Source organism: Orbicella faveolata, unplaced genomic scaffold, assembly GCF_042242905.1.
Source record: "Orbicella faveolata isolate gen_17 unplaced genomic scaffold, um_ofav_v1 contig_4, whole genome shotgun sequence".
Taxonomy (NCBI): Eukaryota; Metazoa; Cnidaria; class Anthozoa; order Scleractinia; family Merulinidae; genus Orbicella; species Orbicella faveolata.
Genome location: NW_028301569.1, coordinates 5,507,501 through 5,535,373, shown reverse-complemented (window position 1 = coordinate 5,535,373; position 27,873 = coordinate 5,507,501). Strand labels below are relative to the sequence as shown.

General features: G+C 38.3%; 4 protein-coding genes across 7 annotated transcripts in view; 1 reads left to right on the top strand and 3 right to left on the bottom strand.

Moving 5' to 3' along the window:
* The window catches only part of LOC149101186 (uncharacterized), a 92,562-nt gene extending 82,572 nt beyond the window's left edge, over positions 1–9,990 (bottom strand). The window contains exon 1 of one of the 2 annotated variants that reach the window (XM_089276567.1): positions 9,820–9,990. The gene's annotated coding sequence lies outside the window, so the exon portion shown is untranslated. Of the gene's footprint in view, positions 1–5,266; positions 5,404–9,819 lie in introns of those variants that run through there. The other variant, XM_089276566.1, reaches the window with a different exon arrangement.
* LOC149101185 (uncharacterized) lies at positions 444–14,406 on the top strand. 3 transcript variants are annotated; one of them, XM_089276557.1, is made up of 5 exons: positions 444–628; positions 6,588–6,719; positions 7,662–7,853; positions 11,130–11,255; positions 11,792–14,406. In XM_089276557.1, the coding sequence occupies exons 2-5, from the start codon at positions 6,600–6,602 to the stop codon at positions 11,915–11,917; spliced, it is 564 nt and encodes a 187-aa protein (XP_089132683.1). In that variant the 5' UTR covers positions 444–628; positions 6,588–6,599; the 3' UTR covers positions 11,918–14,406. The 3 variants fall into 3 exon arrangements, with proteins under 3 accessions (XP_089132683.1, XP_089132681.1, XP_089132682.1); XM_089276555.1 differs by lacking the exon at positions 444–628 and adding an exon at positions 854–1,013; XM_089276556.1 differs by lacking the exon at positions 444–628 and adding an exon at positions 5,877–6,119.
* Positions 14,407–19,024: 4,618 nt separating this feature from the next.
* Positions 19,025–22,424, bottom strand: LOC110041138 (uncharacterized). Its single transcript, XM_020746414.2, has one exon. It carries the CDS (start codon positions 21,814–21,816, stop codon positions 20,722–20,724), a length of 1,095 nt encoding a protein of 364 aa, XP_020602073.1. The 5' UTR covers positions 21,817–22,424; the 3' UTR covers positions 19,025–20,721.
* A 184-nt stretch (positions 22,425–22,608) lies between these two features.
* Positions 22,609–27,873, bottom strand: part of LOC149101184 (ADP-ribosylation factor-like protein 8) — a 9,678-nt gene continuing 4,413 nt past the window's right edge. The window contains exons 5-7 of the mRNA XM_089276554.1: positions 27,142–27,209; positions 23,318–23,388; positions 22,609–22,924 (exon numbers count right to left, since the gene is read on the bottom strand). Of these exons, the coding sequence (XP_089132680.1) occupies positions 22,830–22,924; positions 23,318–23,388; positions 27,142–27,209 (234 nt within the window). The 3' untranslated portion in view covers positions 22,609–22,829. The remainder of the gene's footprint in view (positions 22,925–23,317; positions 23,389–27,141; positions 27,210–27,873) is intronic.

The following is a 27,873-nucleotide window of genomic DNA, read 5'->3' as shown; positions in this document are numbered from 1 at the left end:
ATGCACGACGCGCACCTTTCTAGACTACACGCCAGCTTGAATAGTTTGTCTGTTTACTTCTCAAACCTGAAACAACTGGATTTAATTTTAATTCCATGCTAACCCAGGTGTTCTAGAAGTCTGGGTTTATAGGTCTGAGGTCCGGGTTTATCGATTAATTCTAGTGCCTAATGGAACCAAAATGCCTAGTAGTACAGGCTTTGCTCCACTCGGCGTCAACTAAGACTATTTCTTCGTCCGAGGCGACAAATTATAGATCAATTTGTATAACGAGTTTCAGGCTAAATGTTTGTTGTCTTGTCTTCGACCACCTTTCTTCACTTTTGATGACACTCCTTCGTTGATGTTATGTAAACAATTCAAGAGGGTCATACCTATGTCGCACCTAAGAAGGCTTTCTTAGAACTCAACAAAGCCGATTAAGTCTTGGAATCCTTTAAGAGGTCGGGGCGGTCGTTTAAGGTGGTCAAAAAAACCGCATATCTACAAGACAGGCTGTATGGGGTTAATATCTCTTGCTTATTTTTAGCAAGTCAACGCTCTTGCGATTCCTGCATAGATTAGCTTTCACAACCGGTTGAACTACTGAGCTAAAACCGCATTGGCACGAGTATGGGCGTTCTGGAAGGTAAGGTGTTGAAATAGTCTTGTTGGTGAACTAGAAGGCGATTGGTAACGAGGACCAATGAGGAAACATCTGAGATAACAATCATTTTCTGGCTGCTAATCTTGTGGTCACAAAACCTACAGGCTAATAGAATACGGGAGTTATCCAATGTATAAATACGCAAATAGGAAATATGTGGAATTGCAACAATTTCACTCGTCTGGTTATCATGTTATGACATCACCGTCGGCGACCGGAAATTGACAGTTTGTGGAGCAATGATAGGGGGCATTTAAACATTTAGATATAAAAGCGTCTCTCCAAACGACGCTGAACATTCGTATCTAAGCAGTCAGTTGCGTAAGGTTTCAGGCAAGAGTCAAACTAGAGAAAGAGCTTGTCACAGGTGAGAACTATTTCTTATACTGTATAAAGTAGCCCGTTGGCTCAAAGCCTATTTTAGTCTATTCGCATTACACGTGCAACATACCTGGTTGGCGCAGTATTTGTTGCTCGAGGAAGGCAAGAAAAGCTCATGTGAGACGATTGCTTAGGGCTCCGTAATAAAAGTGTGATTCTTTTTATATCAAGACCACAATCATCCAGCGTCCTCTTTAATTAATTCTGTCTCGAAAGTACGTAACAGAATATTTTCTCATTGTTTCACTGGGAAGGTTTTGTCGTCAAAATACTTATGCGTCGTGTTTGGTGCTAGTAATGTCACAATTTCTTGTGACAAATGCCGAAAACTTAAGAAATGTTTCGAACGCAGACAATTTGTGAATACTTTGACTCAAGCCCAATCCATAACTAGTGCTTCATGTATACGATTCACAACTGAGCGATTATCATGTCGTCCAATAAGAATTAAGGATGTTTGTTACCAACAAAGCTCCTTTCCGGCTAATTATATCTGATTGCCAACTGCGTTCTGCAGCAACGCGAGTATAGGCATTCTGTAAACTAACAAAAAAAAAATGAACAACAAAACACAGCGTCCCTCTATTAAAATAATATTGTGCCATTCAAAAGAGGAACACACACAAACGACATCTGTAAACAACCTGTATATATTAAAACAACATCTTGCTTTGGTCTCTTTCTAAATGCAGGGATTTTTTTTTAAGGTGAAAAAAGAGACGTTGGGAAGGATGACCTTTAAGTTTAAAAATAGAAATAATAGTAATAAGAAGTAATAAATTGAAAACATTAAATATTCAAAATTGTTTTCAGATGGCACAATCGCGACACTTACGAATGTACGCGAGCATTCTTTTAGGTCTATTTGTTTTTCTGGAAGTTGAGCATCAAAACGCCTTAAAGAAAACAGAGTTCCCCGTGGGAAGTATACGGCTGAAGTTGTCACTTAATCAATTCAACCACATGAGAATACAAACACGAATTTTGTGTACAAATAATACCCGGAAGGCTTAATTACCTGGGCGAACACATTTCAACAATTCCCACCATTGCCGATATCAAGGAATTATGTCTGCAACCGTGATACGGTATCGCGGCAGCGCGACGCGAAGTACAATGCATAGAAGGTCCCGTGGAACATGTTGCGTTCTTTTCCTATTTCGCAATCGGTGTCGGTGGAAAATCCAAAGGTCGCATATTGCACGTGAAAAGTATTCTCTCGACTTAATCTTTCGTAAAAGTGCACGGTTGTTTTTCTTCTTTCTTCTTCTTAATCATTTCGAGAAATCGTGAAAATTCACTGACGACTATTCTTTAAATAGAATACAAGAATGCAGACGTAAGAAATTGTTCTTCAATCCGGATATGTGTCGCTTGTATTCAGTGAGCGTAAGCGGTTTATATATAATCTTTATTTCCCTCCCTTTTTTCCTGCCATTTTCGGGTTCCATTACTAGCCTCTTTCTTATGCTCAGTTAGTTAGGGCACAACGACACACACAAAAACAACAACAACAACAACAACAAAAACAAACAAACAAACAAACAAAATTCTGCGTCCCTATTTCAGGGGCACCCAACGACCGTTTTCTCTCGAATGCTCTTGAACGCTGTTTTAGGCTACCTGGAGTACTTTTAAAGCCCTGTGGGTTAATTTTAGGTTGCGCTAAACTAATTTTATCTATTCGGCTATTCTAGGGGAACTTGAGTATTCTCGAATCCACTAGGGTTTTTTTGTCCATTTCCCGAAAACCTTGGGTCTTATCGCCTTTCCGAAAATGATAGCTGACCTTTTTTTCTGTACCCAAAACGACATTTTTAACAATCCGAAAATAACAGACTTTAAATTTCTCATATCACGAAAGTCCGAGGTGACAATTCTCTTAAGAAAATCAAAGGGGATTAAAGGCCTTCCGAGCAGATAATTCACCAAAACGATCCGTTGGGTGCCCCTGCTATTTAATAGCCACGTCAAATGTAATCCTGCAATTGAAGCTTCACTGCCTTATATCTTTAAACATTAAGAAAACTTCAAAGGTGCTACTTTTGCTTTTCAAGGCTGAGGGAACTGCACTGGTTTGAGCAATTCCTTGAAGTTTTCTGGGACTCTTTATAATTACCGATAAATTACGTCAGGACATCACCGAAATGCAACTGAAATGCCACATAAAATGCCTAACAGATGTCAATCAAATTACCTTCTTATCTAAAGAGGTTGGTAATTCCCCTGTAGATTTTACTGATAGATTTCTACTGAATAAATCACGAAACTATTATAATTGGTATTTTAAAATTTAAATTATTTTAGCCATCTTTTCTAGGTACACTCGTCTAAGAACGTCTAATTGTGCAGCTGAGGTTGAACTTTCCTATATTTTTTTGCCATTTGAGGCTGAAAACGTTCTTAAGATGTTCTTAAATTTACGTGGTATACAGTATTTCAATTAATCAACGCGAACGTTACCAGATGACTGACGGTGTGGAAGTTCTTTTTGAACAGTTATAAATAAAAACTGCTGATTATTACAAACCGAGATGTGTGTCATACTGTTGATGTTATACAAAACATGCCCTTAAGTACTTGGGTTAATTTACATTTTTTGCTACCTTTGTTTTATGCGTATCGTTTAATACACAGATTAGCAAAATTAAAACGTTCTTAATCGACTCTCACCCGGAGGAATGTTCTTAATACGTTCTTAAAATCTTGGTTAATTTCAGCCTCAAAGTTCCTATATAAAAAAGGTTCTTATAACAATGAAATTCTCCAGGTTATGGGTAGTCTGGGCATCGCAGAACTTTCCAATAGAATAGGCTTTTTCTACAGTATGCTTTACTCAAAATTGTTCCTCATATGACACATGACCCTTTTACAGTTTGTAGTATTTTAAAAGCCAATGTTGAATTGTTGTTGCTGTTGTTCTTTATTTTTCCCCGGCATATATCCAAATACTTCACTTACCTCTCCTCCTCACTCTTTTTGTTGTTGTTTTGTTTGTTTGTTTGTTTGCTTGTTTCTTTTTTGTTTCTTTTTGTTTTGTTTTTCATTCTAACCTTTTCGGAGAATTCAAAGAAAAAAAAAACCGAACTTTTTCTTGAAATCGTTTGAAGCGGTGGAGAGATTTGTAGTTGTAATTAAAATAGGTCATGTGATTTGTTCAGAAGAGTTGTCACTTGTTAAACCATGAAAACTGCCCTTCGTTTGTCTCTTGCTGTCTGTTTTAAATTTTGCCCTCAAATATTAAATTTCTCACACAAAAAAAAAAAAAAAAGCAAAAGAGTAACTAAGAAAAGTCGATACATCGGTACATATCAAGCCAACATTGCATTGCAACCCGTGATGGTTTTCAAGTGATGTCATCAAGTTCTAAAATCCAAACCTAAAGAGCCACCAGAGTTACTATCCTCCTCAGGCATACGAGGTGCGAAATGTACATACACTGACAACGTTCGTTAAGAAAAAGGCGTATTTTCAGAGTTAGGCGGTGCATAGAGCTACAGTCGCGTTTGTGGAAAAATACTTATCTCGTGATCTTAGCCACTAATAGTAATAATAGTTGGAAATGTGTTTATGTAGATGTAGGTTTGTGCAGTACAGATAATCAGTGGCCTAGATAACCAAAGTGAGCTCTAGATGGTTGCAGTATTTTCCAGCCGCCATATTGGTGTACTAACAGAGGTACACCAAAATGGCGGCTCCATACTGGGCTCCGGAAATGTGTGCGAAAGATTTCGAATAACATCTGAAGTTTGGCATAGCGCACAGACCTAAAACTTTGAGAAGTATCTTCTATTTTAATCATCTATAAGATTGCATTTTCTGGACCATCCACCGAATAGTTTTTTTTAAATTTTTACTATTATTATTATTATTATTATTATTATTATCATCATCATTATCATTATCATTATCATTATCATTATCACTATCACTATCATTATCATTGTCATTGTCATTGTCATTGTCATTGTCATTGTCATTGTCATTGTCATTGTCATTGTCATTATTATTATTATTATTATTATTTATTTTACACCATTACTATTGCGTGACATTAAAAACGATCTCTTCCTATTCCTTTGTGCTATGTAGTCTACACCGAAATTTTTGAAAAAAAAAAAAAAAGCTAATAGAAATTCATAATCGGGCCCTGAATCAGTGGTTTTCGTTAAAACGTTTAGCAAGCATGGTGGACTCAAATTAGCACCTTAGGCAATGGATAAAATAAGAAAATATCACCTTTTCCCGTCACGCAATAACATGTAGAGCTGGCGTGACAATGTATCTTCGTGCATGATGTCAAGAGCTTCTTTCCCGACGACTAGTTCTTCGTGACTTTCAAAGCAAGAGATTAAAGACAAAATTAACGCTACAGTTACATAAAAGAACGGCGAAATAATAAAAGCGCTGCCCATCCACGTATCAACAAAAAGAAATATATCCTAAAGCAAATGAAATTATTTAATACCCAGCGAATTACCTTGAGCTAATTTCAACTGAAGACTGAATTGCCGTCTGGCTAGAATTGACGACAAAATTTCTTGCTTCCCTGACATCTCAACTCGACGATAACGATGCACTGTGACATAATAAACAATATGAAGGTAAAAACTGGAAATAAATGTCCAAATGCGGATTCACAGAAGCCGACAAATCAATAACGCCAGGAATATGCGTCGTGAATGCACATGACCTTGCAACGTCAATCAATCCAGCCCGAATTTAATTGGCGGCTATCATTTGTTTATCTTTTGAATAAAAATTAGTTTGACCTCGGAGGAACCGAACACTGTATAAGCAATAACATAATCATTTAAAAATAATTGTACAGTAGGTTACCTGTGTTTCTGTTTTGTTTGTTTGTTTGTTTGTTTGTTTTTTTCTTTTTTTTTTCTTTGACTTTGAATCGTCATTTATTAACTATGAGACCCAAGAATCAGAGTTAATAGTTAATAATTGATGACGATGATGAAAACTCGAGATAATCGGAGCATCATACTTACAAAGCCATCAAGATAATATTTGAAATGTGAACTGCCTTCGTTTATTTTAAAATCCACCCTAAACGACTCAAAAAGACACAGGAACACAGGTAGATAAAGGAGCATTTATTTTAAGATTGTGTTATTTCTGATACAGTGTTTGAGTCCCCTGCAGTTTCGCTAGCCAATTTTAACAGGGCGATAATTCAGTCAGTAAAGTAATTTTGTGAAACAAGTTACGATAATCAATTTGACTCTATTAACGGGTGTGAACTTCGGAGATATTGCTCTAACATGGCTCCGAAGCTTTCGAGTCTTAAGGTTTCCTTTGTCTCCCAATTCCCAAAAGAGACTTGAATATAAAAGATATCAAAGTTTGTCCTGAAAGCCTCGGAGCCATGTTGGGATATTGAAATATTGAACGTAGCCTATTCCTAAAGGAATCTATAAAGTCTCGCCCTCGTTTAAAATAGTTTACTGCCAACATTGTGTTATTGAGATGTTTCAATGTTTGTTTGCTCTTAGTCCTTATAACCCAGATAAAACGATTGAATTGGAAATGGTTTGTTATTTTACAGATTGATCATACTATGGCTCCTCAAAAGAGTCTCACATTTGTTTGCTTACTAAATCTCTGTGTGGCGCTTTGTGCCTCCCTTCCTTGGACATACAAACAAACAAGAGGAGGAAGTGGGAACCTCTATAACAAGGTAAAGCTTTTTTCCGTATAGACCTCTTTTGCGGGAGTGTTAAGTGGGACTTACTCTAATGGGTAAGCGATTCCCACAACAACAACTAGCTTTATTTTGCATGACCATAAATACAAACAGTGTTGTAAAAGCTTTTGTAAACTAAAGCTAAAATTATCTTACTATTATCGTCAACATTTCATGAGGTTATGATGTAGCAATCAAGTTACACTGGGTTTAAATTGAAAGAAGAATACTGCGTAAATCAAAGATGAAATGAATTTTGTTAATCGATATTGACAATTTGTAGAGGTCATAAGTTCACCTATGGCTTGTAACGGAGATAATTGTTTAAAGGTTGGAACGATATTTTCTACTTTTCTACAAAACTCAAATTGCGATTCATCTTCAATTAGCAGTCATAAGCGGTCATAAGCGACCTGTAGGACAGGGAGTAGTAAGTGAAGGAGCTTACTCTCATAAATAGTAAGCCGTCTTAGGGGAGCTAGAGGGAACAGTAAATGTTGAGTCACACCTTGCATGCCACCCCCCCCCTCCCCCCCTCCCCCCTCACCTGCCCAAGACGAGGCTCGTGGTCGAGATAGAAAAGAAAAAAAAAACAAGAAGACTTAAAAACACTGGCATTATTGCTTCAGTTCCATAAAGCATTTTGTTGCTATTATTGTTGTTGTTGTTGTTGTTGCTGTTGTTGTTGTTGTTGTTTGCAATGATGATACTCAATATTTGTCAAACATTATTTTTGGAAGCCTATGTATCTTTGCATAGTGTGTTAACTAAAAATACAAGAGAACAAAATGAGTTACTGATGGAAAATAGGGAATGTTATCATATGCTTGTTTGTTTGTTTGTTTATTCGTTGTTGTTTTTTCTGACAGTCAACAAAATTAACAGATTAACAAGTCCACGGATTTTTCTTACCATGGTCTTAATTATGTTTCACAGTTAATTCCAAGTGAAGAGAGATTTATTCAGGATTCCTACGGCAAATATCCCTGGAGCAGAAATGAACTTACGGGACCTTTGTTATTAGAGGGCGAATCACAAGATGAAAACACAGCGTCAAAATTTCAAACCGAGCAAAGCTCACGCAAAAGGGAAATGGAAAGAAACCTTCTCCAAGAAATACTGGACTGGGTAAGAAAATTAATTATATTTTCGTAATGTCACCCAACTACCCCTCCTCCTCCACCCCTCCCCCCTCCCCCCGGCCAGGCGCGTCTCCATCGACGTATACTTCAAATTAGTGGCTCTTTAAAGTAGTTAAGATGATTCCTGCCTAACATTGAAGCGATGGCAAAAATGAAGTTACCAAACAAAACAAAACAAAACAAAAACATAGCATGGTAATATTTTGAGTACAGTTAAGAAGACTTTATCGAGACTTAGACTCTGTAGCTGATCCCGCGAGAGAAAATTGAATTTTAGTTTATCTATATTTTAATTCGAACGGCATTTTAACGTCAGATCAAAACTCAATAAATGAAAAAGTTACCTTCAGGCTATGAGTACATTTCAGTAAATTATGTTTGCATTTACTGTCCTTCGAGCCCTGGCCAGGGGCATTGTGTTGTGTTCTTGGGCGAGACACTCTACTCTCATGGAGCCTCTCTCCACCCAGGTGTATAAATGGTAACGGCGAATTTAATGCTGGGGGTAACCCTGGGATGGACTAGCATTCCATCCAGGGGGGAGTCGAAATACTCCTGGTCGCTTCATGCTACAGAAACCAGGATAAGCTCTGGCCGATGGTCCGCTTAGCTCGTATGCAGGCTTTACCTTATTGCTCGAAGCGGACCGAAATACGTTTAAATATCATGGGACTTTATTTGAAGCTCTAAGGCGAAGCAAAAAAAAATAAAAAAATAAAAAAATTAATTTTCTCGTCTGGAATTCTATAAGAAAGAGAGCGGGCGGACGCTTTTTTTCTTTGTTAAGGGACTGCGCAATAATTACCTGGAAGGGGGGTTGGAAAATCAGAGGTGGGGGGGGGGGGCACAGGAGAAAATGACAACAGGTGAGAGCGGGCTTGGATGTAAAATTTGATACATACAGGGGGGGGGCATTACTTTTTCATCCCTTTTTGCAAACTGGAAATGTAGTGGAAGAGTTATTAGAGTTCAAATATAAATACTAACATTGGAATAAAACTGACAAATTTATCAACTCTAAGGTGCTCTGATCTATGAGCTGTTGTTTTCCCATCTGTCATGCAGTAGGAAAGGAATGCCTCTGTTATATATATTAAAACAGTGCTACTTTATTTGCACTAGGATTTAATAAAACAGGAAACTTTAATTAAAAGTTGCAAAAGTAGCACTATAATGTCATTCAATGAAAAAAAAGATGCCAATGTTAGCACACATGGCATCATAATTTAGCAGAATGCAGAACACAACTGTTGAAATTTTAATAGCAATACAAGAGTCATTTGAAGTGATGTTTATACCAGAGGAAGAACTCCAACAAGTAAACTAGGTATGAGGGAATCAATGGGAGGATACTTTTTTAAAGGGAGGGGGGGGGGGGGGGATTAGTCTTAATATTATCATGATGTGAGGGGGGTTGAAATTAATTTTTGATTAATGAGAGGGGGGTATGACTTAGTTTTGGGGCATATTTCACCCATTGCCTAGCACCCCCCGCCCCACCCCTCCAGGTAGTTATTGCACAGTCCCTAATTCCCACTTTTGTATTATTTCCAATGGAATGCTTTCTTTACACATTATTACCCTTCCCCAGCGACAAGTTGGAGTTCTTAGGTCAAATATTAATAAAATGAAACGTCAGATATTAATTAAACACAAGTTTGGTTTATTTTGATATATGTTTTAAACGACAACGTGATGCATCATACGATATCAGGAAAACCGCTGAACATTTTAACAGTCGAACTTGCACGTGGTTTGTGAACTGCTCGTTGAACTCGCAACTATTGTGCATATAAAGTTAAAATCGAGATACAAACCTTGTACAAGAGTTGGAGGTCGAATCGAACTGCTATTACAAATCTAGAACATGATATGTATTTCAAGTGGATCTTATAAATATTTCATGACACAGAAGATGTTTATAATACAACAAAGCTGTTTGCATTCCTTACCTGTGTTGTTCGAATATCAATGTTTTTCCTTCCATCGTCAAATTCTCCAGAAGCGAACTTCCAAAATAAATCCTTCAAGGTATTGACTTATCCGCCACGGACCTAGAGTACCAAGGCTTTAAAAGTTTAGCCTGAGTTCGAATTAAAACGCAGACAAAAGCCATCTCTTTTATATTTCGAGTTTTCTTTGTACTCGATTGAGGAGAACTGGGTACAAAGTAGAAGTAACGCCTGTTTGTTTTTGTTCGTACAAACGTTACTAATAACAAATAATAAAAAGAGGCGGGCCCCCATTTTATTTTATTTTTTTTATTATTTTTTTTATGTTTTTCACTTGATCTAATACTACACTGTGTCCTTTACCAATCAGTATTAAGACATGATTGATCATCGTAGTTATGCACACAACTTAGGCAGTTGTGAAATCAAAGCCTGAAAAAAATTCAGGCCTGAACGGGATTCAAACCCATGACCTCTGCGATACCGGTGTAGTGCTCTACCAACTGAGCTATCAATCTAACTGGGAGCTGATCATGTGCGAGTTCGTTATGGTGAAGAACGCAAGTGAATATATGAAAGATCATATATTTGAACTGCGGAGAAAGATATGAAAACATGATTGATCATCGCAGTTATATACACAACTCCAGCAGTTGTGAAATGAAAGCCTGAAAAAATTCAGGCCTGAACGGGATTTCGAACCCATGATCTCTGCGATACCGGTACAGTGCTCTACCGGCTGGAAGCTGATCATTTTGTGAGTTCGTTATATACCCGTAGATCGTATTACTTTTAACCCTCAGACAACTTGTACACGAAAACTCATTCCCCTACCGTGGTACAAGGGGGTGGATGCAGCCCCTCTCCCGAGTTTTCGTTGTAATAAGGGATGTCAAAATCGTATCGTGTTTGACTTATGGCCTTAATTATTTAAGTTTCAAGGCAGCCAACTCCTGGAACGCACTTAAAATCAATATTACACTGTTGCAGATTTTAAAACCTTCCGCAAAGTAATTTTGTCCTGTAATATTACACAATTTTATCTACTTTGTTGTTATTTTGTCGTTCATCATTTCTAATTTCTAATATTTGGTAGCGCGAGGAAATTAGCAACAGTGCTACTCTGTAAATTCGAGGGTAGATAAAGTTCATGAGGAAGATAATGATAATGATGATGACGATGACGATGACGATGATGATGATGATGATGATGATGATGATGAAGATACATAGACATATTTCATTGGTCATGACGTCATATGATGCCGCATGAATTTCATAACTTTAACAGTACTTATGTTTTGAAACAGGACAAGAGAAGACTTGAAAAGGTGTCGCAAACTAAAGTCACAAACGAGAAAAGAGAACCACAAAGATGCACTGCGGGTTATTTCGGCTCATGTGGCAAAAGGAGAAGAGTCTTCAACAAGGAAATGGTATGGCACTATTGGGTTCATGATACATGTGCAGATGGCCAACTCCCTCTTCAGTTGTATTCATCAAAACAAATATCCAATCCAAAATGATAAATACAACTACCATGATTCCTTGCAAGTGCCTCTCATATAGGGAACTGGCCATTACCATGGTTAGTTCATTTTACTGACGAACATCTAAGGTGTTGGCCATTTAAAATATTCATTATATGATTTCCTATTAGATAAGATTCAATTCTAAGGTTATTGCATATGACGAAGTGCTTACATTTTTCTTAATTAACCACAGCTAAATCAGACCTTCAGCTAAGGGGGGGGGGGGGGGGGGTAAGGCGCTTTTCATTTGCTTATAACAGCGCTGAAATGCTTGTTCTATCGTTTAGGGATTTAAGATCTCTTTGATGCCTCACATCTTAGTAAACTACTATTTCCAGGTTTCTTTCAATTCATAGGTTATTTTGTAAGTGGCCAGAATTAATAATTCAGAATACAGTAACTGAGCTACTCTTAAGTGTGCATATTTCATTTTCCTTCAGGAAGTCATGGATACAGAGGCCGGACCTAGTCTAATGGACGACAGTGACATAAACACGCTCAAGAAGTATGATATGGAAGTAGAGAGAGCATTACGGGAGCTGGAGGGGGAGATCCCTGGGGTCTAGAAAGGCAATGTTGAAGGCCCCGCCCACACTACACCGGAGGAATTTGAAAACACAGCTTTATTTCAACGGTTAGGCTTCCCGTCCACACGAATCCGTCACAAAAACGGAGCTCTTCAAACCGGAGGGATTTGAAGACGCTTGCTTTGCGTTTTAGTGTGGACGGAAAACATTTCGAGGACGATGACATCACGAAAATATTGTGATTCCCTGCCAGATATTTTCCTCAAGCACAAATCCAAAATTACCAGTGATTGTTGGGTTTTCAAATTTCTCTGGCGCAGTGTGGACGGAAAACATTTGATGCGTTTTCAGAGTGAAAAGACAATTTTCAAATTTCTCCGACGTAGCATGGACCGGCCCAAAGAGTTGGTCACAGGCAATTGTGCTGAACGCCATAGTTAATAGAGGGGAATGGCCATCAAGTCCGATAAACATCAAAGGAGCAGACAAGGATGCCACGATTTATGTTGGAAGGTCCACGACCGTGCTCAATTATTTCTTTCGCGCTTACACACTATGAATGAATTACGTAACCGAAACGATTTTATTGGTTAGTACCCTAGTCAGTAGTGAACATCGATCGTGTTTCATGCACAGTCAAGGCAAAAAAAGAAAAAAAAACACACAAACAAACAAACAAACAAAAACAAAAACATGTAACAAAGAACTTTGCTTTTTTTTAATAACCATTCCTTTCTATTAACGATGTGCACGCGAAATATACGATCTTTCGTCAATCTAAGAAATATTTAATTCAATGCTTTGAAGTAATAATGTAGCCAACCTTATAGAAATTAAGGTTAATCAACTTGATTTTTTTCTGAATACATAAAATCAATTAATAGCCACGTCTATATGAAACCTGTTTCCCTGTACATGTGTAAAATAAACCGTGTTATAATCGAAATTTATGTTTTTTCCTCCGGGCTTCTCCTATTAACGTATCAACTGAGTGCTGTATTGACTGAGCTCGTTTACTGGCCAACAATAATTTTACTCTCACACAAACGTTTGGAGTAAAATGGCTGAGGGAAAGCCCAAAGCCGCTTTTATTGAAATAATCAATTTATAATTCATATAAAATTTACAATCTGTTAGAAATCTTTTGGCCCAGTTAAGGTGAGGTAACCAAAACGCCATGCCATATGGCTTACATCCTGCATAAACATAAACAAGGTGGACAGGATCAGGGGAGGAGGTGGGAATTCAAATAAGTGTCTTCCCTCGATGGAAAATCTGAGGGAATACACAACCACGCTCGATAGCGAGGTTACTAGGCAAGCAGTTTGCCTAGAGGGGTTGCAATGTATTGCCCCTATCCTCCACCCCTAACCTGTGTCACACAATACTACGTGACTGTAACAAGCAATAAGACCAGAGGGAAAAAACATAAAAATTCTATTCGCAGGCAAATATTTTATATATTTTACCAGTGAATGAGTACAAACGATTTTAGGTTGTTTGATTTAAATAGCTTGATTTTTCCCGTTTAATTCGAATTTTTGCTGTTGTCTTGACTTTATCAGTTGAGCGTGGTGTAATTGACATATAGTGATAATATTTGCCTCGCAGCCGTGCTTCGATTACTACTTGTATCATCATTTTAATAACGGAGGCTTTGGACTAACAATTAAGAATAAAAATCGGCGATAGTAATTTTGAATGATGTTTCGATGACTCGTTCATCATTTTCAATTTCGTAAAATTAAAAGTCAATAAATCAACAATGCGTTGTCTACAAACCCAAATGTGATCTACCGTAAATCCTCGAATTAGCGCCCCCCCTCGAATAAGCGCCCCCCCCCTATTGACCGAAATTTAAAATAAGCCCCCCTACCCCCTTGAATAAGCGCCCTCCTGCCCTCCCCCATTTTGTGGATGAGTAATGAGACAACAAAAGATGTATAGTTTTCGCCGTGTAGTATAAGATTTGTACTACGCTTCAGTTTCAGAACACGTTAAGTGAACACGTTGAACACGTTAAGTACTAACGGTGCCGCCATTTAAACTTTAGGATCAGCTTTGTATGTCGATAAACAGCTTATGTTGTTGTTTACGCGCAGATGATGTATTAAAAAAAAGTGATCATGTCAGGCCACGATTTGGGAAAAAATTAAATAAGCGCCCCCACCTCCTCGAATAAGTGCCCCCCGTCTTCTCCTAAATTTGAAATAAGCGCCCTCGGACCCTAATTCGAGGATTTACGCTGTAATGCGGATTATGTTGGCTGTACTCGTTAATTCAGTTGCTAGGGTTGTTAGGGTGAAAATCTTTCGGGGATCTTGTCTAGAATAATAGATAAGTAAATGAGTGATAGACAAAAACTCAGGATAAATACTTTTATTTTATTTAAAACATGTAAACCAGAAAATGTCAATTTTAACAAGCGAAGATTGATTTAGCTAGGTGAATTTGTGACCGAAACATTGCATGTAAAGATTTTAAGGCTATCCTTGAGATATTATTCCAAATAAATTTGCAACACGTCATATATGTTTGGCATGTGTGGGATTCTTAGCTCCTCGAAATACTAAACTGGATAAACACACTCCAATACAGGCGACTCTTGAGTGAGCTGAAAAGGCTTCAGACCTCGATTGGTACTATTCTATCTCACTGAAGTTGTTACTGGCAGAGTGTCACCTAGATTCTCATGCAGTTTCCTTAGTCTTTCCGTAGTTGTTTTATATCCAGCGAGAATTGCCCTTCTCATCATTTTTAAGGCAATTGGTACGGCTTGACTCAGAAGCAAACAGAGTGCGCGAAATAGCAAAATGGGTTGGGCTACTGATTTGATAGTGTCTAACGGACGCTGAGCAGCAGTAAGCCATTCTAAAGCTTGCAGCTCTGTACTGGCAATTTGAATAGGATTTTACAATATACAGCGCCAAAAATCACAATTCCTCGTATAACAAACAGGAACCATTTTCCGTATTTCCGTATTTCTCCGGAGTTTGAGCAGCTGCTAAGGGTCGTGTACGAAATGAAGACGTTTTTAGAGACTCATTAACAAGTCGAAATGGGTCATATTTGCATTTCCCCGCTACCTTCCATTCTGTTCGCAGTTTCAAATGGGCTATTTGTGTTTCGTCAATTATCAGTTAAATCTGACTTCTTTAAACCTCCTACTTCTGCCTGCTCAATTTGTCAATTGCAAATAGATCAAGCTGTATTTTGTTAACCCTTTAAAGTGCACCTAACCCCATTTTTTTTTTTTTTTCCACTAAAACGAATCTACTCGTTATTTGAAATACTTTTGCGAAAAAAAAAATGGAAGCGATTAAATCCTCGATTTTCTGTGCCCCGACGAAATCTCGAAAATGGCACCAAAACGCAGCCAGTTTATTTCGCGACCGAGTTTGAAGAGAACGGGTCCAGCGGCTATCGTTACGCCTACCCCGAAGGGTTGAATATCTCGCCTCCTCTCATTTCCTTCAGGATGGTGCAATACACATTCGAAAAGTGCGCAGAAATTAAACGGCTTCCAGAAGTGCTATCGGCTGTTACAACAATATCCCAGATTTAACGAAAGATATACTGTACAATTTACTGGCGATTATCGGTCAATGGTATAATAAAGGAGTAAACGATGGGCTGATTTTGTCGAACCGTAACAAGCTAAGTGAGTCTATGAGAACCACTGAAGAACTCTCACTGGAATTACTTCGGCAGACTTCCAAGCGCTATTTTCAAAATTTTCTGCTTAAAACCGACCAACAATTTGTAGAAACGCTACCGACAACCTATATCTTCCAATTCCGCAGTATTTATAACATAGCCGGCAGCAAAGTTGTGTGATCAATCACTGAAGGAGCGTCACGACCGATATACTCTTATGCAAATAGGTCGCAGCTGTACGCCGCCAACCAACACTTATTTCTCTTTCGATTTAGATAAAATCCGAAGATTAGTCCTTTAGAATTACATGATAACAAAATTTTCAGACTCACAGAGTTTTTCAAAGGCTTGAAAATCAGCAGTGCGAGAAACATTCTGTGCAATAGTTTCGAAAATATGACCGCGTAACATTATCTGCAGGCCGCTTAGGGAACACATTCTTTTCGCCTATGCGACGAATTTTACTGCAAACTTTGAGAAAAATTTACGTTGGTTATATGGAGTTACAACCTTAAACGTGTGACAATGTGAAATCGGTAATTGTATGATATGCTCACACTTGAGGAGAATGGGTCAGCGGCTGTTGTGACGTCTACCCAGGAAGGTTGACTATCTCACGTCCTCTCATTTGCTACAGGATGGTGCAATATACATTCGAAAAGTGCGCAGAAACGCCTTCCAGAAGTGCTATCGGCTGTTGCAGCAATATTCTAGATTTAAAGAAAGATAAACTGTGCAATTTACTGGCGATGATCGCTCAATGGCCCAATAAAGACGTAAACGATGGTTGATTTTGTCGAGCCGAAACAAGAGAACTGAGTCTGTGAGAGCTATTGAAGAACTCTCACTGGAATTTGTTCCGCCGACTTTCAAACGCTATTTTCAAAATTTTCTGCTTAAAGCCAACCAGCAATTTGTAGAAACACTACCGACAGCCTATATCTTCCAATCTCGCAGTATTTATAACATAGCCGACTAAGTTGTGTGATGAATCAAGAAGCGTTACGACCAAAAAACTGATATGTAAATAAGTCTCAACTGTGCGCCGCCAACCAACACTTATTTCTCTTTCGATTAAGATAAAAGTCGAAGATTAATCCTTTAGAATTACATGATAACAAAACTTTTGACTTACAGAGTTTTTCGAAGGTTTGGAAATCAGCGGTGCGACAACCATTCTGTGCAATAGTGTCGAAAATATGACCGCGTAACATCTGCGGACAGCGTAGGGAACATATCCTTTTTGCTTATCCGGCGAATTTCACTGCAAACTTTGAGAAAAATTTACATTTGTTATTTGGAGTTACGACTTAAAACGTGTGACAATGTGAAATCGGTAATTGTATGAAATGTTTCCTCCTGCCTTGCTTCCCGCAGCCTCAAAAATACAAGTCCAAACAATTCTACGATTTTCAATCGATCGAAGCCAGTGTTTTGGAGGTCACCAAGTCTCGAAAACTGCAACACAGACGTCGCTCTTATAAACATGAAGCATTCTAGAAAGTAAAACAAAGACTGGATTTAATAGAACAACCATACCTTGACAAAATACATTCTCGCTAAGGACAAATGTAAACGGGCTATAAACACGCGTGGGAGTCTTGTGTTTAGGTGACGAAATAACCATCCAAAGCAGTCCTTGAGTTTTCTTTCCTGCTTTTCGTTTGCCTGCTCCTCCACTTCGTATCTAGCTTTCCATTCCTAATATACAAGCAGCTCGTCCGCAACGAAGTCTTCCCCGTCGTCGCTTGAAATATTGCAAATTGTTCTCAAAGCTCTAAGTAGTGGGTTCACAGTTGTCGAACATGCTCGATCGAAGTTTATTTCGATGTCTTCCGAATCGAAACCTAACTCTGACTCCAGTGACGAAAAAGAAATGATTCTGAAACAAAACTTGGACGTTTTAGTCCCAAAATATATTGGAACGATTAGTTTTGTTTTCCATTTTCTCGAGCAAATACAGAGAGCTGACTGAGGCGCCATTGTGTTTGGTTCCTGGGTAGACGTCAGCAGCAACCGCCGCCCCAGACTCCCTGAAACGCGGTCGTGTAACACTTCAGGGGTGACTTTGAAAGGGCATAGAAAATCGAGGATTCAACCAAATTCAAAAAATTTTTCGCCCAAATGCTTCAAATAACAAGTGGATTCGTTTTCGCGAAAAAAAATTTTGGGGTTAGGTGCACTTTAAGGCAAAATAATAAGATATTGAGCTCTCAAAAATAATGAATAAAAACTCTCATAAACTCCAAGCTAGAACAAGCTATAAGCCATCAGCAACCGCCGCCTCAGACTTCCTAAACGCGGTCGCGCAACACTTCAAGCGCGACTTTGAAAGGGCATAGAAAATTGAGGATTCAACCAAATTCAATTTTTTTTTTTTTGAGCCAAATGTTTCGAATAACAAGTGGATTCGTTTTAGCGAAAAAAAAAAAATAATAATAATAAAATAACAATTGGGGGATAGGTGTACTTTAATATGCGATACGCGAAACTACCGTGTTTCTGTGGCCCTCTGGCGAAAATAAAATTCATATTAGCTTGAAACTGGGCAGAACCAGCGAAACAAAGAGAATACTGGAGAAACAAGTAGCCTGCGCTACGTGGTAGAAACTCACAAGCTAAGTGTCTTCTTTTCCACTTCAGACTCTTTGGTGCGCGGAATTTATCTCTGAGTTTCTCGGCATATCTTTGGGTCTGCCTTGACGTGTTTGATCATCCGCATCCTAATCATTATTATTATTATTATTATTATTATTATTATTATTATTATTATCATCATCATCTTTTTTTTTTTAGTTGGACTAGACTGTTTTAATGTAATTGTTAGTAATTCTCTCGTACTTATTTCCTAATGATTCGTTGCCTCAGCGATATCATTATAAAACATCGCCAATGCATGTTACGTTGTAACTGATATTTTCGTAACACTCAATTAAAGTTAAGACGACAAATGTTTGAGAAAGTGGAACTTACCTTTTGGCGTTTAGACTATTTGTCCAAATTTGAATGTGCTCGATTTGTTTAGCTTTACTCCTTTAAAATGGCAAGGCGGGCATGTACATCGTAACAAGATTCGCAATACTGTAACCGGAAAATCAACGTTGTATAGATCGTAGCACAAAAAGAATTTCACAGTGGTTTATTACATTTCATAGGTTTAAAAGGAGAGGATCGGACGGAAAGGAAAATGGCAGAACGACGCATATAGCGAGGAACTTATGACAAAAAGGTGAATAGGGAGCGAAGATTACAAAGGTGAGGGATTAAATATATAAGCGGGCATAAATTCAAGGACTTTACACTGACAGCGAGTACATCGAAGTTAGGTGATTGACCTTCACGAAACCATAAAATGTATGGCGCTATTTCTAACAATCATCGTAAAAAGAAAAACTAAAAGCAAACTGACCTGATCGTCTGATACATACAGACACATTACAGCTAGTACGATGTATCAATGAATCAGGGTGGAAGACACTAGTCAAAATATTGATCTTTCAAGAAAACTGAAACCTCAGTTCCTTTAATAAGCTTTCACTTAATAGTCCTGTTTTTCCATATTCACCCTCGCGTGAAATGCGCGATTTATTTCTTTTGTTGTTGTTGCTGAAGATTCAGTTCGAGTTTGAACTTCCCGAATTGACACTGAAATACATCGACGCGATGGTAAACACTGGCAGAGGAAATTATATGTACTTTCTTTTATTTGGAATTTTCGAAAGGGCCGTCATTAGTACCAGTTAGTATGTTGCGTTTCTGGGGGCAAAATCAATATTTACTGGAAAAAGAAAGACAAAGCGTCTTTTCAAGATCATTCGTCTGTTTACGTCGGTTTCTTTTTTAACTTTTTAAGTGGGCCGCCACATTTCAGCCAAACCATTTAACTTTTCCGTTTCCTTAGATCAACTGAAATAGCACGGCACACTAACATGGGAAAAGCCATCTAAATAGTCCTAAATATGTTGGCGCGAGTTCTTGCGGGTCGCTATCAATATAGGTCATTGACCAAGCGTCAAGATGGCGGATTTTGGACGAGACGGAGTCGAGGTCCATAAACACACACACAAAAAAAAAAAAAAGAAGAAGAAGAAGAAGAAGAAGAAGAAGAAGAAGAAGAAGAAGAAGAAGAACGACGCCAATATCCAGCATCTTGACCGAAAAAGCTTGTCCATAAATAATTTACTAGATAGAAAAAGAACACCATTTTCTTGAGGGACACAGCGGGTAAGCCCGCGAGGGCAACATAGCGCCATCTTGCCCGCTCGGGTAGACCATCACAGTACAGAATTGCTCGCTCGCAGAGCTATCCATATAATGAACATGACTGAAAATAATGGAAGTCAAAGCAAATATAAACTACTATAATAGTTTCAGCAGTGATGCCAGACAGTACAAATCATTATGAACTAAGAATTAGCTGAGATCCGTGCTGAAGACTGGAAACAGTAATGGCGATAGAAGAAGCTTGAAATCAAAATCAACGCGAATATATAACCACCACGTTAAACTAATCTGTTTTAGTAATGATTGCAAGGAGGGTCAAATCGCAAACAAATGTCAACGAAGAATGTGTAAGAAACAGACAAACAATCACGCGACATGAACCTTTGGAATCCTTCTGAGAAAGACTTATAACACGTTGTTTACATATTTAGGAATATAAACGGAGAAAAGGTGTTGCTAATTTTTCCAAAGTCAAAACCCTTTCGCGTTTCATCTTTTGAGAAGAGCTTTCTAAGATACTGTGGTTGTTTTTAACAATTCTGTAGGTTGTCGATAGCGTAAAATAAGCCATAAAAATCCATATACCCTGAAGGCTTATCTCATCTGATGTTATTTATAACGTTAAACAGAATAGATTTATCTTTACGCTCAACTAGTTTCAAACAAGAGGGCATTTCGATAACATTTAACAAGTCGAATCGTGTCATATTTGCATTTCTCCGTTATCCCCTCACCTGTTCGTGGTTTCTGATGAGTTAATTTTGTTTCCTTGGCTACTTTAGCTGAATTTTACTCGTCAATTAATTCTGGCTTCTTTTAACTTACTAATTCATGCCAACTCGATGCCTTGGCATGTATATCAAGTTGTATTTTGTTAATTCTGTTAATTAAGTATTTTTGACCTCTTGAAACGAATAATTACTACAATAAAATTAAACTGAATGGATAGGAATGGCTTTGCTTCAGCTAAGAACTATTATTTCTTCAGGATCTTCTCGGTCTTGAACAAGTCTTGATCGAACTCTTTCCTCTCTATTCGCTCGTTTTCCAGATGAAGCAATGCTTGAAACATCGTCCATGCGGCTGGACTGCATCGATTGAATCACGCTGCCAGATTCCTCCGTGTTCGATGGAGTGAGACCATTCGCTGAAATCGCTGGCTGTTCAGGCTCGTTTTCGTGCACACAGCAATCAAAATTGACTTTGATGAAGTTTGTTACTATGAGCAATAAATTTTTAAACGCAAATACCGAAGCTCCAATTTTATACGTATAGTGAAGCACAAGACGGATTACCAGAAATGGAAGATTAACGGCAAGCGCTTGCACAAGTATATAGATTATATATATTCTCACTTGTGTTTTGCTTGTTTCGTCCTTGTTCTTCAGTGCCTCCCTAACGGGAATGGCAAAGCTAAATGTCAGCAGGACCAGGCTTAGGATGGCAAACGCACAAATACAATACTGTATATCGTTAGGTAAAACCTCGTTCTTTCTCGGGTCGATTATTGCGTCCAAGAGATTTATAATATCAAAGATGTCGATAAGAACGGGCCAGTTCAAATTCATGTACAGTTTAGGTTCAAAGTCTTCCGCGTCTAACAGCATGTACACTAGAAGTGTGGCAGACAAGGGATATGTCACAAAGCCATGATCTAGCCCAGGAGAATCCACGTCGATTTTGGATATCAACGTTCCCAGAATCCAACCAGAATGAATGCAAAGTGGTAAGATATACAGGAACCAGACACCGGCCGCTACCTCGCGCTGTCGATAGTTCATCTGTCCCTTAACCCAAAGAAGCATCGCTGGAATGTAGGCGAGCGTGAACGCTTGGAACGAATACTTGTCCTCGTAAGACACCAGATACTGATTGAACAACAAGATCTGAAGGAGCAAGACGGAGACGAAGAGGCATCTTCCAATCCACTTAAACAGCATGGGACGGCTGATTTTAAGTCTGATGCGTTTACACATAGTGTCGTGTTTGTATACGAAAGACTGTAGAGTTTGAGAAGATAAACAACCTATTGATTGTCCCAGGATTCCTTGCGCCATTCTTATGTAAATTCATAATTGATTAGTGGATCAGAAAGTTTGTTTCCAAATTAAGGGACTTCACTGACAAGTAAAAAGAAACACTTGGTATGGGATTAAAAAAGAAGTTTGATAGAAATTTTACGTTATCTGCAGCTGACTGGTTTAAAGCTAATTAATGAGCACTTCGTCTGGGTAAAAGACAAGGGATTAAAGGTGCCGCGCAGACCCACAGATAAATCTTCAGTGACAAACAGAACACCAAGACAGTTTATCAAGATAAAAAAGCAGCCAAGAGGAAATGATATCTCAAGATTAACAGTAACAAGAGTAGCTTTATAACTGGGATTGATTAGATGCATTGAGAACCATGAGAGCAGTTTGTTTTAACGATTCACATGTGCCACACAAATTTCGAATATCGAATTTTGTTATAGATTTTTGGAACGTTTGAAATTTGAGAAATTTTAATTGCTTGAAAACAAATCAAAACAGTTGAACTAATAAAACAGTATGGTGCAGCTATCTAAAAAAAAAGTCAACTTCGTCTCAGGATCTCTCTTCTTCCCACCCCGATCCGAAGAAAACATGACTTTTAACCCACGATACCATCATAGCTCCCTCCCCCCCCCCCCCTCACCCCCAACCCCCTCCCCCACTTCTCCGTATGTCAACCATCCAGGTCTATCAAAATAGCTTTTTAGAACATCGAAAAAGAGTTTTACGAGCAAATCGTACGAAATTTGGTAAAAAGTCAGGGACACTGATAAGAAAACACAGAACGATAGATAAAATAAAAATATTTGGAAGAAATTATAGTAGAATGGTTTCAAATTTATAATTTGTATCTTACCTGAAACTGTCCTTTTTGACTACATATGGCTTAAATAATTAAACTACGTGTATTTGAGAAAGAAAAGCGACATCTTGGTGGCCGAACATGTCCGATCGCTAAGCAACTTTGCGTAAATAACACCATTATGTTTGAAAGTTTAACAGTGTTTGGAAGCTGAGCAGGGCATCATAGTTACTGCTTAAGATTCCGCAACTATGGTGTAGCCTATGGTGGTTCTAGTTTCTCTATGACATTCATCATGGTTCCTCTCTATTATCCATTGCAGGGCGATTGCTGAAAAGTGGGAAACGACAACAAACATGATTAGCAACATGTCGCATTACTAAAAAATTGACATATAATCAATGCCAACATGATTAATCACTGATCATTATTACTCTATAAACACGTGAACAAAAAAAAATTAACTCCATATTTCAGTCATACGACATTGCATCCTGGACTCGAGTGACGTATTTCCATATCCTTGCTAGTAAGGATATTGATGACGTCACTTCCCACCTTTTCACGGTCGTGCAAACTATGGCTTGAAGATATAAATTTTATTTTCTCCTGATAAAAACAATATTTTAATCACACGCTCCACTCGCTCGTTGTTTTTGCCACTCGGAAATACAATTAACATAATACGTATGGACCAATTAGCCAGACAAGAAGCAACCTTACCGATGTTCTCTTTTTCTTTACAAGAAATGCAATAGCAACCAATTTCTCGATCTTTAACGGAAGCCAAATTCCTGTTTCATGCAGAACAATATCGACATGCAGAGTTAACATTGACCACAAGACAAGTCAGTAAATACGCTAGCTGTATACTAATTCATAAAATTTTTGCTTTGGTGGTGTCGCTTGAGACTGTACTGGTGTTTGTAAACAGCATTAAAAACTCGTTTGGAAATGAATTGAAAACCCTACTAAAACGCTCTGAAAAGCACGTATTAACTGAAACGAGTTTTGTACTACTCGTCAGAACAAAATTTTGATCTTGCAAACGCTTCAGTTAAAGGAAAAACACTGTCCTTTGGGAAAATTTTGAAAAATGTTGATGGGGTGGGAAGGGGAAGGGGCTTAAACCCGGGCCGTTATGTCCGTTAACAGACCGATGGCCCTTAAACCGGGCTAAGGTCATGCAGAGGGTTTTTTCAGCTGCATCTCACGTGCATGAATATCGTGAGAGATTGTATGAGTTGAGATGGACCTGAGATTCAGTTCAATGAATGAATGAGTTGCCAGTAATCGGATACCCAAGTTTGCGCGAAGAACTCTGGGATTGTCAGGGGGCAAACATTGCTAGTCGCTAGAAGGAAATGTATGGCGAAAAGTTGTTTCGAGGTACAAGAAAACGATTTTTGAGAGAGATCAACGCTTTTTCGTCGTCGTTTTTATCGCAAATGGATTTGGGCAATGTTGATATGTGGAATATGTAAGTTTTTCTTTGAATAACCGTGAAATATGTGACAAAATCTACCGATAAACTCCGTTGCTTGCGTGAAGTTTATTGTGAAATCTACATCGCGTAATGGTCTGCAAATACTACAAAATTAATTAGGTGTAAATCGAGAGGAAATAACCCCGTAAAGCCTTTTAAGTTGTGTACAGGCTACTTTTGGCTTATTTGAAAGCTTAGTCGTACAAATAATACTGGAAATAAGCCCGGTGGCGATTATTGTACTGTCTGGGGTTGATTTAATGACAAATGAGTCCGCGCGACTCATGCTGTGTGTTTACTAGTGTTGCTCAAAGCCTTTGTTTTGTTTTTACAAGCACGTATTTCAGTGATTTTCCTTTTCTATAACAGATCAAGGGTAGCTCCCTGAATATATCTCTGAGTATTTGTATTTGAAAGTGCCATTTGTGCGTGATTATGCTTTCCAAAGTTTGGTATTGACGGTTGAGTGAAATTGCCCGACACAAAGGGCAGTAGTTCCTTCTGCAATTTTCGATTTCTGTTTTAGAGCTTCTTTTCTGTCTTGATATTGAACTTCTCGGAGGGTCTTTTCTACCATTTGCTCCGGGTAGCCTCTCGAGATCAGGCGTGTATTGAAATTTCGATATTCTCTTCAATGTATTTCACAATAAACCTCACGCAAGCAAAAGGGAGTTTATCGGTAAATTTTGTCACTTATTTCACGGTTATTCAAACTAAAACTTACATTTTCCATGTATCAACATTGCCAAAATCCATTTGCGATAATACAAAGGCGAAAAAGCGTTGATCTCTCCCCAAAACAATGTTTTTGGGCGTCGAAACAGCTTTTCGCCATACATTTCCTTCTAGCGACTTGCAATGTTTGCCCCCTGACGATCCCAGAGTTCTTTTCGCAAGCACGGGTATCCGATTACTGGCAACTCATTCATTGACATTCACGGAATTGAAATTGAAGTACTAATAATTGAAATGAGAGGCTTGCAGGTCTTCATGTAAACATACTAAGGAATTGCCAAGAAACCTACAATAAGGTGGATTTTCCTTTATAAAGTTGCAATTTAGCGTCTTCTCGTAAATTTGCACTGCTTAATGTTCTCTTATTTAACTACTATGTATTTGGCGTGTAATCGTGAGATAATAGAGAGGTTAAGCATGACGTTAACGGCAGACGACAAACGGCGAAGATAACTTCTGATCTTGAGTTCTTTTCTTCTAATCCGTAAATAAAGCACACAAAATGGAATAATGTCTCCTACTATTTATTGCAAATACAAATAATTTCACTCTACTGTACATACAGCTGAAGAGAGAGGGCAAAAGTTTCATTTTTGCCGTTTGCCGTTTGCCGTAAACGTCATGCTTAACCTCTCTAATGAGTGTGGTCGTCAAAATAGAAACTCGCAATTGCCGTCGCATTGCAGCTATCGTTCTTCTTTCCATAGCCACGCCAGCGAACAAGATACTGAACACGACCGTGAGCGTCCGTGCGCTTATCGAGCACTTTCGACACTTCATAAAACTTACTCATTTTCCTTAGCTCTTCTCTCAATCAGGGATTGTCTAAAGTGATTATGGCTTGCGTTTACGAGGCTATTTATGCAAGTATCATTGATAAAATTTATGAGCTTTTCAACTGCAGAACAATACCCCAAATTAGTGAATGGCCCGCCTTCGTTTATATTTGAGCGGCGTCGCGTGGGCAGAAACAAATCGGCGACAAACATGAGCGCGCGCGAGGTAGGGAGTCGTCACGAAAAAAGGAATAAGGAATAAAAAAACAACGGTTTGCCCAAGCAATTCCAAACAAGTCACACTATTTTTTTTTCGCTCACCTAATGCGACAATAAAGATTTTTGTTTGAGAATTTTTGGCTAACCGGAGAATAAAATTACTGAAACGGAAAAAGGTGCGAAAATCGCACCTTTTGTCTTGTCTTCAACAACGATATTTACTTGCTTCAATAGGCCAAAAAACAAAAATCGAGCGTTGTGTCTTCACTGTATTTTTTTTCTTTTCTCTTCTGAGTTTTGAGTTTCTGAGTTTTCTGAGACCAAAAAAGAAAAATCGAGCGGTGATGATAAAGATTTTTGTTACAGAATTTTTGGCCAACCGGAGAAAAAAATCACTGAAACGGAAAAAGGTGCGAAATCGCACGTTTTGTTTTGCCTTCAACAACGATGTTTACTTGCTTCAATAGACCAGAAAACAAAAATCAAGCGGTGTGTCTTCACTGTATTGTTTTTTTCTTTTCTGAGTTTTTTTTAGCAGTCGAGCAATCAATGAGCGAACAGCGAAATCATTTAAACGTGGAAAGGTGCAAAAGGTAAACTTTTCTTCTTGCCGATCGACAACAGTTCTGTTTTCGTTTATGGTTTTCGTAGATCCATGCGCAATTGGTTAAATAACTATTAAGCCATGCACGAAGTAAATTTAAAGAGAAACCGTTCTCATCGCTTCCAGCTACTGACCGCCGCTTGCTTGCTAAAACACGGATAATACAAGCTATATTCTAAGTATCAATTATTTTAATTAACGACTTAAATAAAAGTAAAGTTCAGTTAGGCTGAGCTAGTAAGGCCGAAACATGCGCGCGCGGTATTACAAAAGTTTAGTCAAAGCTGTTGACGTGCTCTTGAAATTTACTGACCCACCCCCGAATGGTTTGTCTTTGTTTTCCCAAGTAGGTTACCCTTAGGGAAAATATGTCATCAGTGACAATTTGCCGACTAAATCCGATATGACCCGAGTATAATTTCGTGAAACCGGACGAAAAATCCCTAAGGAACAGACAACAAAAGGCTCATTGTCTTAAAAAAATTAAACATAAACAATAGGCAAAGCTTGATACGAGTGAATTAGAGGCAAGCTGTGTATTTACGTTTATATTTCTGAATTGCGGGAACGTTAAAAATCGAATAAAACAAAACTCCCAACGTCGAAAAATAGCAAATGCAGTAACAAACAGGAACAAGGATTATAAACGAAGGACTTTGGAAAATAAACGTGCACTAACTAAAGGTATCATCTGTGACCTTTCGCAAATTTGAGTCATGTCACTTACATTCTCATCATAAGTCCTCTCTCATCTAAGGCATATGGAAGATCCTTTTTGTTTCCCAAAACTAAGACCTATAAAGTCATAGTGAGATATGATATAGGTTATATGGGGCTGCACGGCACGCTTTATAAGTAATATGTAAAGTATTTTTCAGTGGTGGTGGAGGAGAATAAAGAAGAGAAAGAGGAGAAGGAGGTAGCGCAGATCGTGTTTTTAATGGAATACCAATTAAAATCCTTGAGTTTGAATATATCCATTAATCAAGAACGCTCGAAACCATTTTAAATCAGTGTGGTTTCTAAAATAAAATGGTACAAACATGTTACATTAAGAACGGAAACAACTAATTACAGCGTAGGAAATACGAAACAAAACAATCGACGGAAAGCAACATTTACCTGACGATTTGGATACTGCAACGAACAACATAAACGAAAGTAACGTTGCTTGAACCTTAAAAGTTTACATAACTCGTGCGAAAGTAAGACTATTCCAACAAAGTCGCGATAGACTGGACAACCGTAATAAAAAAAGGGGATTACTTCCTTTCCTATTTAATCCAATGTAACCTTGAGGAATGGGTGGGGTGGGGGGAGTGTGAAGCTTGGTGCTTCTGCACTTGGATTAAGCGGACGCCATTAGGGAAGATCAGCCTGGCTTTACAGCAGAAATGCAACAACTACAGACTTTCCAAAAGCGGTTTGTCAAGAAGATCGCCGGAGGCAAATTGTCGTC

Excerpts from the sequence above, each read along its gene's own strand:
- LOC149101185 (XM_089276557.1), top strand. The coding sequence starts at position 6,600 with ATGGCTCCTCAAAAGAGTCTCACATTTGTTTGCTTACTAAATCTCTGT. Across the intron at positions 6,720-7,661 it reads GTGGGAACCTCTATAACAAG|TTAATTCCAAGTGAAGAGAG; the intron begins GTAAAGCTTTTT and ends TATGTTTCACAG. Across the intron at positions 11,256-11,791 it reads GAGTCTTCAACAAGGAAATG|GAAGTCATGGATACAGAGGC; the intron begins GTATGGCACTAT and ends ATTTTCCTTCAG.
- LOC110041138 (XM_020746414.2), bottom strand. The coding sequence starts at position 21,816 with ATGGCGCAAGGAATCCTGGGACAATCAATAGGTTGTTTATCTTCTCAA.